The sequence below is a fragment of the Botryllus schlosseri genome, chromosome 10 (assembly GCF_051294905.1).
Source record: "Botryllus schlosseri isolate E-star chromosome 10, Bs_hap1, whole genome shotgun sequence".
Lineage (NCBI taxonomy): Eukaryota > Metazoa > Chordata > Ascidiacea > Stolidobranchia > Styelidae > Botryllus > Botryllus schlosseri.
The window spans coordinates 13,488,323-13,501,606 of record NC_137245.1 but is presented as its reverse complement, the minus strand read 5'-3'; the positions used below and the strand labels follow the sequence as shown (position 1 = coordinate 13,501,606).

Here is a 13,284-nt window from a genome sequence, read left to right as displayed (position 1 = left end):
CTCCGCTCAATATCAACGTCGCCGGGGCCTGCGATATTCGTATGCTCCGATGTAGCAGTACTCAGACGCCTAATACATTGTCCGGTCTGGTTTATACACCGTTAAGGCGTAAGCTTATATTCCGTTGCAAATCCTCGTCGGAATTGTTGGCAAAGCAACGGAAGATCTTTATTTTAAGGGATTATTATATCATGTGATTTCCCCAGTTGATACATTTGACGACTTTTAAAGCGTCAATATGTACTTCAGCATTCTGGCATTATGCGGGACGAGTCGTGGGTTGGTATCGTGACTATCACTTCACTGAAATGTAGGGTTGGAATTAGCAATATGACGTCACGTGACGTCATGAGGTTCACGTTCGCGTTCACACAGAACCTTTCAAAAAGGTTCGCGTTCACACGAACCTGAACCTTTCAGAGGTTCACACCATCCCTACTTCCTATCTTTTCATTCTATCGCATTTTTGTGGTGTCTTGAACTGATAAACATTGCTAATAAACCAACGATGATGATGATTTTAAATGCAACCCTATAGTAGTCATATGCTCCACAGCTGCGACACCAATGTATTGCGGTATCCGATACATAGCTTATCTGTCTGTAGTGCTCTTCGTCTTAACTACGGGCCTTAAAATACTAGGGAGGGCACTATTCCAAATCCGTGACACTTTCTGTAACGAGGCGCTGGGGTGAACAGTAGTCGAGAACCACTGTTCCATGACAAAAATATCATTTGCATCCTAAGCTCCAGTGGAGTTTTTATGTTGTGAACCTCTTGGGATGTAGTAGCACCCAGCTCTCTGCACCTTCCACATAGCTAAGCTTCCAGCTTTTAACAGCGTAGTTATGGCAACTTTCAAAACCACTTTCTTACTTTAGTAGATTCCAAGACAGTAAAACCAACACCTACTTGAAGTTATTTGGAGTTGCTTTTATAACAACTTCTTCTCCTCTTACTTGAGTAGTAGATTTTTGCGTCGGTGCTACTATACTTCTACCGTTCTTGACTATACTTCAACCACCGCTGGTGACGACGAACTGGAATAAAACTGCATTGTCCGGGAATCGAACTCGGGCCTCCCGCGTGGCAGGCGAGAATTCTACCACTGAACCACCAATGCTCCACGAGTCCGCTCCACGAGTCCACTCTACGACCATTTACTTCGTGTAAATCAAAAATGTTCTTTGTCCACTTTATACCCCTCAACTATGTCAGCTAATAAGCATATGTTTTCGTAAATCAAAGGAGCAGAAAGCATGTCGTGGGAACAATCTGACCTCGTCAAATCATTCCATCTCCATCACTGCAACTGACTTTATGAGAAACCGAAGGATCGCATCGCTACGTTAATTATTGTGTACGCATTTTTCATACATATTGTGAATATTTTGATTATAAAATATGTATTTCTTTCCGTCTGATTGTACCTGTGTCTGTCTGTCTGTCAGTCAGTCAGTCTGTCTATGTCCATATGCATATAGAAAGGGACGTGGGTGTGCGTGTGGTGCCGACAGGAGTTAGGAATGCGGACATGCTCGCAAATTACGTAGTGATTATATCCTGTGGTTCTACCGACTATCTTTACGTCAGTTATATTGATAAAGATTAAATGACTGCGTGCAGAGATCAGAGTTTCCATATAATACATTCTGATAATTTTATTTAGCACACTTTGACTTACTGATTAGTTACTGGGTTGTGGAAATGTGGCAACATATATCGTGTATATACCCGTATTGTGATTTTATGGCGGATTGTCGTCGCCCTCTGGTCTGTAACAAAGTGGCAGATTGTAAAGTGGACGTTTTTGATTTCTGTTAAGTGAAATTGGAGAGGATCCTGTGATTCCTGTAGCATTGGCATTTCCGTGGTGGAATTTTCACTTGCCACGCTCAAGGCTAAATTTCCATTCCCTGCCAATATGCAGAATCATATCTTCTACCAGCCAAACATAGGTGCCAGGTATCAGTCATATCCATATCCCGATCTATTTTTAGATCAGGCTCGCGGGCTACTCATATGGTCCCCATGGGCTACCTGGGGCCCGCGGTCACCGCGTTGGTGACCCCTGATTTAGAGCAAATGGTTGTTTAAAACATTTTGTTTAAAACATGCTGTTTTTTAAACAGTATATTAAACAAAGGCCGTATAAAAATGTGTTTTTAACCTGTATAATTATGCCATAAGTGTGTAAATACTTTCCAAAAACATGTTCTATGAGCCTACGGACGATTACCACCTCATATAGCCAACGTATACGATATGGGATGGTTGGAACCCGCGAAATAGTCGGTTCAACAGCTATAGTACGTATAATAGATCATTGGTACAGAATGCATGTTCTGATGACGATGACCGCCGACCGTAAAAATGCTGCTTGGCGATGTAGGCCTGGCCATGGTTAAAGATATTTTTGGTCCGTATATGACTGGAGTTGGAAGTCTCTTTCGTCAAAGGAGATATATTTACCCGATATTTTCAATTGCCAATGCCAATCCACTATATGACGTCACTCTTGAATATTCGTGACGCCATTACCTAATCAAAACATGTTTTAAACAAGGGCCTTGTTTTAAACATATTTGTTTTAAATTGATATTTGTTTTTAAATACAACCCTAGTCGCTAACCAATTACGGAACCGTGAACAGGGCACACCGAAATTTATACTTAACGCCTGAACCATTTTGCCGGCGCACACACTTGCCTGGGCATCGCAAGATCATGAGAGCGCTTTCCGAGATTGGGAGCAAAATCATATAAATCGAAATTGCAACACTTTTCCTGGTTCCTTCGTAGATACAGATGGATATAGAAATTATTGCGATCTGTTACTGTTCCAAGTCATGTGATCGCCAATATGGATTATAATCCATCACTCTTGCAAATAACCGTGACAGTTGACATAACGTCGCTAAAAGATGATATTTCTACTTACAGGCTTTTTAGGAAACAATATCTGCATCTTGAATGGTATATATGGTATGCGATGGCGACACATTATAAGGCGATGATGTGCCTGGTCAGACAAAATTGTTTAAGCAATATAGTCATAGTCATATATACTCTATAAAACTACGATCATGTTAAGTTTAGCCTAGTCGCAATGGCCGAACTCTGGTTTGATCGATTGAATTACTTTGCCATGTAAAAGAATTCTTCCAATGCAAGCGTTATTTTACGCAACTCGCTCATTCATCTTGCGAGATTAGCAAATAGGCCTACCGACAATATAGCGCTGCGTCTATGTTCACTGTTCAGTTCATGTGTTGCAAAATATGCTACATTATAATCGCATGTAATCCTGAACAAGTAAATGACATCATACGTGTGTCTATGATGCAATTATCAGACAGTTATTGATATGGATGAAGCAGTCAGATGTTATAAGTTTAGATGTGTCTATAATATTTTACCCTATCTCAGATAGAGCATTTGACAGTCTATGCGCGTTCGTTCGTTGTGACTATCTCGCGAATTAATTGTTGGTTGCTCTGCCAACAAGGTGCCACTGAAACTATTACGTCTAATTACTGCAGGCAGTTACATGTCAATACTATATTTAAGACGATACGATGTTGGTGTATTCTACACCATTTGATAGGCAATCGAGGAAACATATCCGTATCAATTCTAGTCTACAAGACGTGCAGAAGATTCATGACATCGCTCGACACCTAGAAGACAGCTTCAAAACGGAATTTCCTTTCTATTGATCTCCATTAGCTCAGGCATTTCTCGGTATACGTTTTACCTATAAGCGGGCGTGGGCTGCTTAGGATGTTTTGATAATAAGAAACTGTTGTTCGAAAACCATGCAATAAATGAGTAAAGATCGTACGGTTATTCGCCCAAGCAAAATAAGCGCAGTGTTCATATAGCGGGCGCATTCATTCTATCGAAAGGCGGAGAATGTCACTAAACTCGTGAATCGCAAGACTAGAGATTTGTATCACTCATAGGTATATTATCAAGGCGACTGCGATTTCTATCGCAACAAGAACAATAGCGCTTTAACGTATTATTATGACTCTTCTTATTGTATATTAAGCCATTCCTCGACTTAGCCTAGCTTCATTGAAGATGTTGCTGTATGAGCAAATAACGATAGCGTTATCTATGTTCTGGTAAATTAGATTCGACGTAAGCCCGCCTCGCTCGGTTAAACATTCATTGTTTCATTCCGCCATGTTTTGAACTTAGATTCTCCCCCGCTTTGAAATAGATATCTTTCGGGATTTTCAGAGGTTTGGACGAGGATTTTTCACTTTTATCGAGGTTATACTGGAAATCAAAACTGAAGCTGAACAAAATAGAATAACGTCAGGGTCTCTTGTGGCGTTTCGAAGACTTTCTCTTCCAAATTGACGGATTCGATAATTCGCAAAATGAGTCATTCCGAATCAAATCCAAAGAAGTCTATCAGAAAAGGAATCAAGCTGTTTTCGCAAGTAGATTTACCAGGTGAGTAAAACTCCAATATTTACATGCAGGTGGGCAGATTTTGAGCTCGTCTTCGAATATATGATATTCGCTTAAGAGGCGTGGGGCTTTGTTCGAGTGATCCTTTACCATGTTTCACGTACAAGTCGTTTATTACGCGCTACCCCCAGCCAACTAAATCGTTGAACATAGTATTGTACTACTTTGTAATTTTGAAATTTTATACGTAACCCGTATAAAGGTTATGTGCTTTTTGATATTATAGGAATAGTGAGCTGTCGAAAGTACCGTAATCCGTTAACGGGTTATGAATCAAGACGCATATTTAAACCAAGACATAGCTAAATTTTGAACACTGGCCGTAAACGGCGTGAATTTGCTTAACTCCATCGCATAACAGGTGTGAAAGTAGTGAACTAAATATAGGTCGCATTTACTACACGGCTGAGCGATTACAGACGTTAGACTTTGTTTTGCCGCGGGCATGTTACCCTGTAAATATTCGAAATATGTCTTTGTCAGATAATTCTTTATGTAGATAGATGTATAATGTATGTTCTTCAGGTCCCGTGAATGCATATTTTTATGTTCTTACCGAAGATAGTGATTTTATCCGACCCATCACTGGTATTATTCGCATAAACTGGAAGCGCACCATATAAATTTAGAAGTGCTCGAGATGAGGGCGTAGTCAAGCGGCTTCACTGAGCGTATCGCGTTGAGCATATTTTTACATCTATTTATAGAAAAATTGATATCGTGCCCGTATAAATTTTGGTGATTATCACTTCTCATAACTGTTGTTTCGCATTGCTGGCCGGGATTTCGCTATTTACCATACATTTGTATAGATTGCAAATATGGCAGGTACGTGTTTTGTTGCTAGTCCATATTTACGAATGTACCATGCATTAGGAACTCGTTTATTTCTTGAAATATGAAATGTTGCAAATATCGACTTTTTCATGGTTTGACCGAATTTTTGTCTTTTGCATGTGCCGTTCGAATTCTCAGAGCAAAAGGTAAGAATTTTTATACTTTGCTGAATGAGACATTTACATGGTTTGCCTGGCATATCATTAGAAACCTCGATCATATGGACATGTTGACATGCATCTTGCACCACACATTTTTAGCTATAAGAGGCTTGCATGATGTTTCCGTTTCACAACATCTTCCCGTTATCTGTGCTGCTTCAAGCATTTTTTCTACTTGTCTGCATGCTATGGCGCATCAATTGCTTGAGAATGAGATCTATTTTGGCCAGCTGGGGCTAAAGTCACTTGTGGAAATCGGTGGACGCTGCACAGTGTCGGTGTCGACTGCATGCAACTGCACAAATTTAACTCAAATCCTGTTAGTGAACTGGAAGAAGCAATAAATTACATGGTCACCACAAGATTGAATGTTATGGTAATGGTACCCACTTGTTTTGTGAAAAACATGAAATTCCATGCTGATAATGTGTGGTAGCCGCCTACTCGGTAATCATGGTAATCAGTAAACTAAGTAGCTTAAACTAGAAAGAATTTTTCAAATTTGATATTATCCTTCTTCAGTAAGGACCGAATCACTGGTTGAGCAAAATTGGGTAGCTTATTATCACTCTACATGATTTTATGTAGAGTATGAACAACTGGGGAAGATCAAATGAGTATGTACCCATTATTCAATCACAGAAAACATCATCTAGCCTACACTACTATAAAAAGAATTATGATATTCTTGACCTATTTCATATTGCTTAGTGATAATTCTGTGGGTCGATCACTAATTTTAAGAAATGTCTCCGAAGAAGATGCCTATGCGTGTACGGTATCGGACTCTATTTCTGCATGAGTTACCGTACTTCATCGTTTTGTTCAAATGGTCGTTATAGTCATTACATTGCCTGAGACCTCATGTTGCTGATGATGAGAGTTTATCGTCACTTGTAAACCAAACAGTTTTCGACTTTGACCATATTAATTGGACCTAAACCAGTTTTGTTTTCAATTTGCCTTGAAAATTCAAGTTCATAATTATGTTCACTTCACTAGAAATTCCTGCTATTTAAGAACTCGGAGCCCGGTTAAAACGAAAGATATATGTCCAATTGATGGAAGAAAATAATTCAAAAATACACAAAGTGGACATAACACAGTTTGGTTTTTCAGCGACATTATGCTCTTGTCCTTACCACAAAATAAAACTGTAGCATGATGCAAACATGTCATTCGTTATTAAAAAGAATTCCAACTGGTCCTTGAAATATTGTTAAATCGCTAAAGATGCCTCGGCGGAGACCAGAGGGGCAATGATATTACGGTGCACAATTTATTGTGAAATAAGAAGGAATCACCAAAATGGTTGAGCAATTTAACTCAATGATGGACGTGTTAAACTCTGAAGTGTCTAAATTAAACAAGCATCCACATATACTAAGCTGATTACCAAGTTTAAAACTAACCAAGCTCATGTCTTACCAAAACTCAATCAAACACATAATTTTAGATTCCGCATGTTGTATCATTCCTTTTTGCAATGTATAAAATGGTATTGTCAAAGCAGTTTGTGGCAATACAGTAGCTAATCATTATGCTAATCAACAAACCACTTATTGCAAATTCCGCATTGCAAGAGATCTTATCCTATTCACATTATGATATAACGTAAATTACTGCTAGCTGCTTGGTACCTGAAAGCTACAGTTTCGAGTTGTAATTATCTACATCAGCAGGCTAGTGTTTGTCGTTAATGTTGTACCACTATATCATTTGACAGACTGTTTTCTCATCATGCACGATGCAATGTATGTTCTGAAGACTAATGCCATGCACTTTTGGCCCCATGTCTGCCTGCTCAAAATTATTCATCTTGTGGTTTGGAAAAAATGATCGTCACCCATCCCTGCTTGAGAAGTAATCAAACAAGCTCAGAGTACAGCGGAGCAGTAATCTCATGGTGCATGGCTTGGTATCAAATGTACCAGCTTGATTATGTTAGCTATCAAATATATGGGCTCGGGGCGTATTTGCTTTTAATAATTTGAACATTTTTATGGTTCATAGTACAATGCCTCTGAAATCCGAAGGAAATATGAGGGCATTTCGAAAGAATCTAGAGAGGAACCGTCTAAGTTCAAGGTTTGTTGTGTGTAATAATGGATGATGAAAGACAGACAGTGTGATGTTAAGCCATTATAGGCCTTGGTAATGAATATTCTTGTAATTATGTAGGGACTGCGAATGGTTCAGTGTTTTTCTGCCTCATGAGGGCATGGGATAAATGAATATATTGTAATTTAATTTCTGGTGATTGGAATGTGTGTTGTGGTCTTTTAATACACAGTTTGGGGGGTGCTTACTGCATGATTTTTCTCCTACCATTTTATACACTATTCGAATATCTGCAATACATATCGCTTTAATGCGTAGCGTTTCAATCATTGAAATGGCAATTTCAAGAGTCGAGATGTCTATTGCCTTGAAATGCATAACTTTTCAAGGTAAATTTGATCTGCCTGTAGTGCTTTCAGAAAACCTTTATCTATTGACGTAGTTGCTGATGGCAGATAATAATAATGCTTCTGCATGGGGCATAGTAATTGGTGACTACACTGACTTGTTTTGATAAAGGCAATTCTTTTTCTGACGTATCTCGTTCTCTGGTGTTCATCACTTGTTGGACTACCTGCAACAATACTGGTATGCTATTCTGCAGTTTACAAATCCGGAGACCGCCGGTTATGTGGGTTTCGCAAACCTCCCCAATCAAGTCCATAGGAAATCTGTGAAAAAGGGCTTTGAATTCACCTTGATGGTTGTGGGTAAGATGATTGGAGTGATGCCGTGCCATACTGTATGATATCAAGTTTCGAGTTTCAATGACTTTCTTTTGTGAGCTAGTCAGCTAGGGCAATGGTTCTTAACCTCTTCCCTTGTTCACACCCCTTCGAAATCACCTACTAGTGCCAGTGCGCTCTCCAATATGACTTGCAACTGTGGTGTTGTGAATATACATTAAGAGAAACAAAATATTTTACGGATAAAGTGAAGTCTTGTTACTAATGTTAGAAGATGACATCAAAGTCCCGAAGTGGAAAACCGCGGGGCAATAGCACGTTTTATTCCCCAGTTACACCGCTGTTCATTTGTAAATAACGAAAGCGTTACCTTCCTCTCACTTTCAATTACCATAACCGATCCTCAGAATCGGCCTTTGGGGGCACGAGCACCCCCTTGGTCAAGAACCATTGTGCTTGTTCAATTACTGGGGCACAAGAAACACTTTTTCATCTCATACTTTACTTGGACAATATTGTGACAATGATATCATAACCTGCTGAATATTTTGGTTATATGTCTCCACTTGGCACACAATTATGCCTTCAGGGCTACAATCATTGCAGTGTACCTTGCAGACTTTTCGTGTGCCCCTTATTGGATGTTGAAGGCGCATTAACAATTAATAACAGATTCAAATGAAAACTAATTTGACCCAGGATGACGTAACAGTGTAATTTTTACTTGCCAGCTCCAACGGTAACTATGCATTAATTGGAAAATGATACTGCAATGAATTGGGTCCTGATTGCAGTATTCAAGTTTTGAACCGACGTTCAAGTGTTTGACACTTTGTAAACAGTACCTGATTTGTGTACGACACCGTTTGCAGGAGAATCCGGCCTCGGAAAGTCCACCCTTGTCAACAGTCTGTTTTTGACCGACCTCTACCCCGAGAGGGTTATACCGCCTGCTGCCGAAAAGATTAATCAAACCGTGAAGATAGACGCCAGCACCGTCGAAATTGAAGAGAGGGGTGTCAAACTGAGGTTGACCGTGGTCGACACTCCGGGTTACGGGGACGCCCTGAATTGCTCAGACTGGTAACTACGAGTAATCACTGCGTGTGTCTATAGTGTGTTTAACGACACATTTTTAACAGTTTCAAGCCAATCATCCAGTACATCGATGACCAGTTTGAGCGATACCTACATGATGAAAGTGGCCTCAACAGACGTCATATCATTGACAACCGCGTGCATTGCTGTTTTTACTTCATTTCACCAGCGGGCCATGGGTATACGTCTGTTTGTATTCTGACAACACTTCTTAACAATATTTTATGATTAGCCGAGCATAGACTTGCACGAACTATATTTTTCGAAATCCGCAACTAGAACTATAGTTTAATTAGTTGACCGTCATCCAACTAAATGGGTAGTTTGTGCAAGTCTTGCATGGTTTTCATTTACCATTAGGGCTGGGCACGTTGAATTATAGCTTCACTACTTTAGCCGTTTCAGCTTTTTCGGAGTAGGCCTACTTATTTAATTTTTGCCTACTTGTAATGCCTACTGGAGTAGTTGTTTAGTTTGTATACTACTAAAAATGCTAATTTCAAATACGATAACTTCGGCCATCGTCGCTGTATTACCCAACGGAAGTGTCGTGTGCCGGAGTTGCATGTTGTGCCTTGTTTCGCAGGTTAAAGCCGTTGGACGTCGAGTTTATGAAAGCTCTCCACAACCGCGTCAACATTGTGCCCGTCATCGCCAAAGCGGACACGCTCACCCTCCACGAGATTAAGAGAATAAAGAAACGCATCCTGGAAGAGATAGCCGGCCACGGAATACAGATCTACCAACTTCCCGACGCCGACGAAGACGAGGACGAAGAATTCAAGGAGCAGACCAGGCTCTTACGGGTGAATAGATATTTCAAAAATATATCTCATGGTTCACAATGAAGCGTCTGTGAATTTAGTTGTCACACGTGGCGTCAGGTTGCGATGCAGCTGACAAGCCTTTTCGAGTCTAACACACGCTGTAACCGCAGAGGTGGTCACTAATAAAGTCTCACTTTTTCAGAGTGGTCTGGTAGTCTTAGCCTACTTCGACCTAATGTGCAGTGCATTTTGTGATAAACGTCAAATATTTGGTGAAATTCCCCACGAATAGAAAATGACAGCTCGGTGGTGGCTGCCTCCGAACTAATCAAACAAATTTCTGGTTCATTGTTCTCTACAATGCAGGGTTGTAATGACTCGAGTCACGATTTTCTGACGTCTCGACTCAAGAATATGTGTATTGACTCGACTTGGACTCGATTCATTGCGCATGACTCAAACCAAGTCATATGACACAAGACTGAGACGGCCAAGACCGTCATTTCATTGGAATTTCGAAGAATAGTAAAGTAACCACACTATTGGGATTTCATCTAATGGTACTGGTACTTGAAAATGCAACCACAAACGGCTAAAAGTGAGGAAATTAGTATAAAATCAATGCGAACCATTCGATATCACCAAACAAAGTTATAAAAAGTGGGTTTAACAAGACTTTAACTTGAGACTGAGCAGTCAACACAATGACTTGGGCTCAGACTCGAGTCATAATACCATGACTCAGACCCGACCCTGTACTCGCTGACTCTGGTCAAAACTATAAAATTGAGATTGACTTGTGATTTGGTTACAACCCGGCTACGATGTTTTGAGGCTGAGTACATGCGGTATGCATGCGCCTTGTTAAGCTCTCCAAGATATAAATTTCTTTCGTGTAATTTTGAAAGCTCCCTAAAGACCACCCCAGTAAGCAATGTGAATGTTACCGTTTCGCTAGTATGCCGCTGTAGCCGTTGTTATTCTATATGTCGCTGATCTTTTCCTAATTTGAAATCCATGCAATCATTTTATACTACGCAGTACGTAAAGATTGATCAAACTACTTTTCTAACGGTGACTTCGTTCTACTGCAGGAAAGCATACCGTTTGCGGTTGTCGGATCCACGCAATTGATCGAAGTGAAAGGCAAGAAAGTGAGGGGAAGATTGTACCCATGGGGCGTTGTCGAAGTCGAGAATCCAGAACATTGTGACTTTCTCAAGCTTCGTACCATGCTCATGTAAGATCTTGGTGGCCCTGTCCGCAGCAATAACTGCTTCCGCTACCTGACCGTTTTTGATAAGCCGGATGATTTTACATATGCCATGCATTTATGCTTTTCTGACAACCATACTTATTTAAAGTCCCTTGCGATGTTGCGATCAAAGTTAATATTGACTAAAAACTATTGGCACACAGCATCCACTACATAACCCTGGATCACTTATTGGGCTTTTACCAGACTTGCCGACGAAAGTTGTTTGACAAAATTATCTTTGTACATGACACTGGGTAAAAATTGATTTTGATTTTTAAAACTACTTGAAAAACTATTTATAAAAAGGTGGAGAACCACTGCTGTAATTATTCCCTACTCCATACAGGCCGACCCAATACTAATCCATCAGACTAAATACCAATAGCAAATATCTGGTAACTCGCCATTTGATTATCCGGCCAATTTTCATCCTCGCGTCGTCAACTGAAAAATTCAATTTACACTGTTCAATCGCGACATATCTGATTTCACAGAACGCACATGCAAGACCTCCAGGAGGTCACGCACGACTTGCACTACGAGAACTTCCGTGCTCAGAGGCTCAAGGGTAGCAAAGACTCCGGCGGAGACGAGTGAGTGTCATTGCCCTTTTCGATTGAAATCTCCTTCTCTAAAGCTGATCCGGCTTTTCAGGGTTGAAGATCCAAACTTGTCCGAAAAAGATAAAATGCTCCTCCAGAAAGAAGCGGAGGTAAGGGCTTTTTGCTTTAGATTTGTGTTCACCAATGTACTGATTTATAATTATGTACTGTGTAAATATATAAATAGGTGTGATGTTCTTGTTGTTGTCACTGTCGATGCGGTATGATAGGATATGATGGGATATTCAGAGTTGGTTGTTATGGACAAAATACTTTCAGAATGCTCGAGCAATTTTTCCTGCTTGCACTACACACTCAAGTGGCTAGGATTTTAGAATGCAAACTACTCACTTTTCTCACTTTGGAGTTTTGGGATAAGTTTGCATTACTTCTATGAGTAAACTTTCTCGAGAATAACGCGAAATAGCTACTTTATCTCGAAATGAAGTCATCTTGCGTTAGCCACAAAGATGCATGTAAAGTAGCCATCTCCAAATACCTAGTAGAAGTATGCGATTCCTCCGACAAAGTTATATTTTGAAACTACATACTTGAGTACTTGCTAACCCTTTCATTTTTTACTCCTTTGTGTAATTGAGTAGAAGTGCATGGCGTGACTTCTACTCAAGTAAAACCGCGGACTACCGAGTGATATACCAAATCACTATATGGGTTAATGCATGGTGTACTTTATACTGGGATTTAGCAGCCAGTTCTCTTTCCATAATCACTCCAATTCTATTCTCCAGCTTCGGCACATGCAACAAATGATTGCCCGCATGCAGGCGCAGATGAAATCCCAGCAAAAGGACGCAGGCAGCCCGGGGAAAGTGACTTCGCACCAAGTGTAGATTAAAATAGAATTCCCGCTCGCTTCATGCCAGGAGCAAGCAAATCCTTGTTTACCAGCCGTGCTACTGCCAAGCAATATGGAGATGAGAGATGTTGGACGTTTCTCATTCTGTGACCGTACCAGCTGTATTTGTTATTGGACGCCCGCGACTGTCTCTTGCCTTTAGTTTTCCTGGTGATTCGTTACTGAGTCTAATATTGTACATGTCGTTTCCTATGCTTTGTTTGTGTCCCGTCAAAGCCTGGTTACTACTTATTGCAGTCAAAATGCTTTCGTTTCTTTGCGTCATTTGTAATCAGTAATATTCCGACATATATTGTCATATGCGTCACGATATCTTTGTGTTGGGCCATGTTTCCATTATTGTATTAACACATCTATGAATATAGTATTACTGTATTTGCATACGCGGAAATGTGTGGTGAGACTTGTATCGACTCGACAAGCGGAAACACTTGAAGTCTAGTGTCAATCGG

The 13,284-nt window shown here is 40.3% G+C and overlaps 1 protein-coding gene and 1 non-coding gene across 4 annotated transcripts; one reads left to right on the top strand and one right to left on the bottom strand.

The window, feature by feature from the left end:
* Positions 1 to 1,053: 1,053 nt before the first annotated feature.
* On the bottom strand, positions 1,054 to 1,124 carry Trnag-gcc (transfer RNA glycine (anticodon GCC)). Its single transcript has one exon. It is a non-coding gene; the product is annotated as a tRNA-Gly (tRNA).
* A 3,063-nt stretch (positions 1,125 to 4,187) lies between these two features.
* On the top strand, positions 4,188 to 13,223 carry LOC145448276 (septin-2B-like). 3 transcript variants are annotated; one of them, XM_080326638.1, is made up of 10 exons: positions 4,188 to 4,467; positions 5,461 to 5,468; positions 8,149 to 8,254; positions 9,103 to 9,313; positions 9,373 to 9,507; positions 9,915 to 10,134; positions 11,190 to 11,335; positions 11,848 to 11,946; positions 12,008 to 12,065; positions 12,705 to 13,223. In XM_080326638.1, exons 1-10 carry the CDS (start codon positions 4,392 to 4,394, stop codon positions 12,804 to 12,806), a joined length of 1,161 nt encoding a protein of 386 aa, XP_080182764.1. In that variant the 5' UTR covers positions 4,188 to 4,391; the 3' UTR covers positions 12,807 to 13,223. The 3 variants fall into 3 exon arrangements, with proteins under 3 accessions (XP_080182764.1, XP_080182765.1, XP_080182766.1); XM_080326639.1 differs by lacking the exon at positions 4,188 to 4,467 and adding an exon at positions 5,147 to 5,313; XM_080326640.1 differs by lacking the exons at positions 4,188 to 4,467; positions 5,461 to 5,468 and adding an exon at positions 7,045 to 7,571.
* Positions 13,224 to 13,284: the final 61 nt, after the last annotated feature.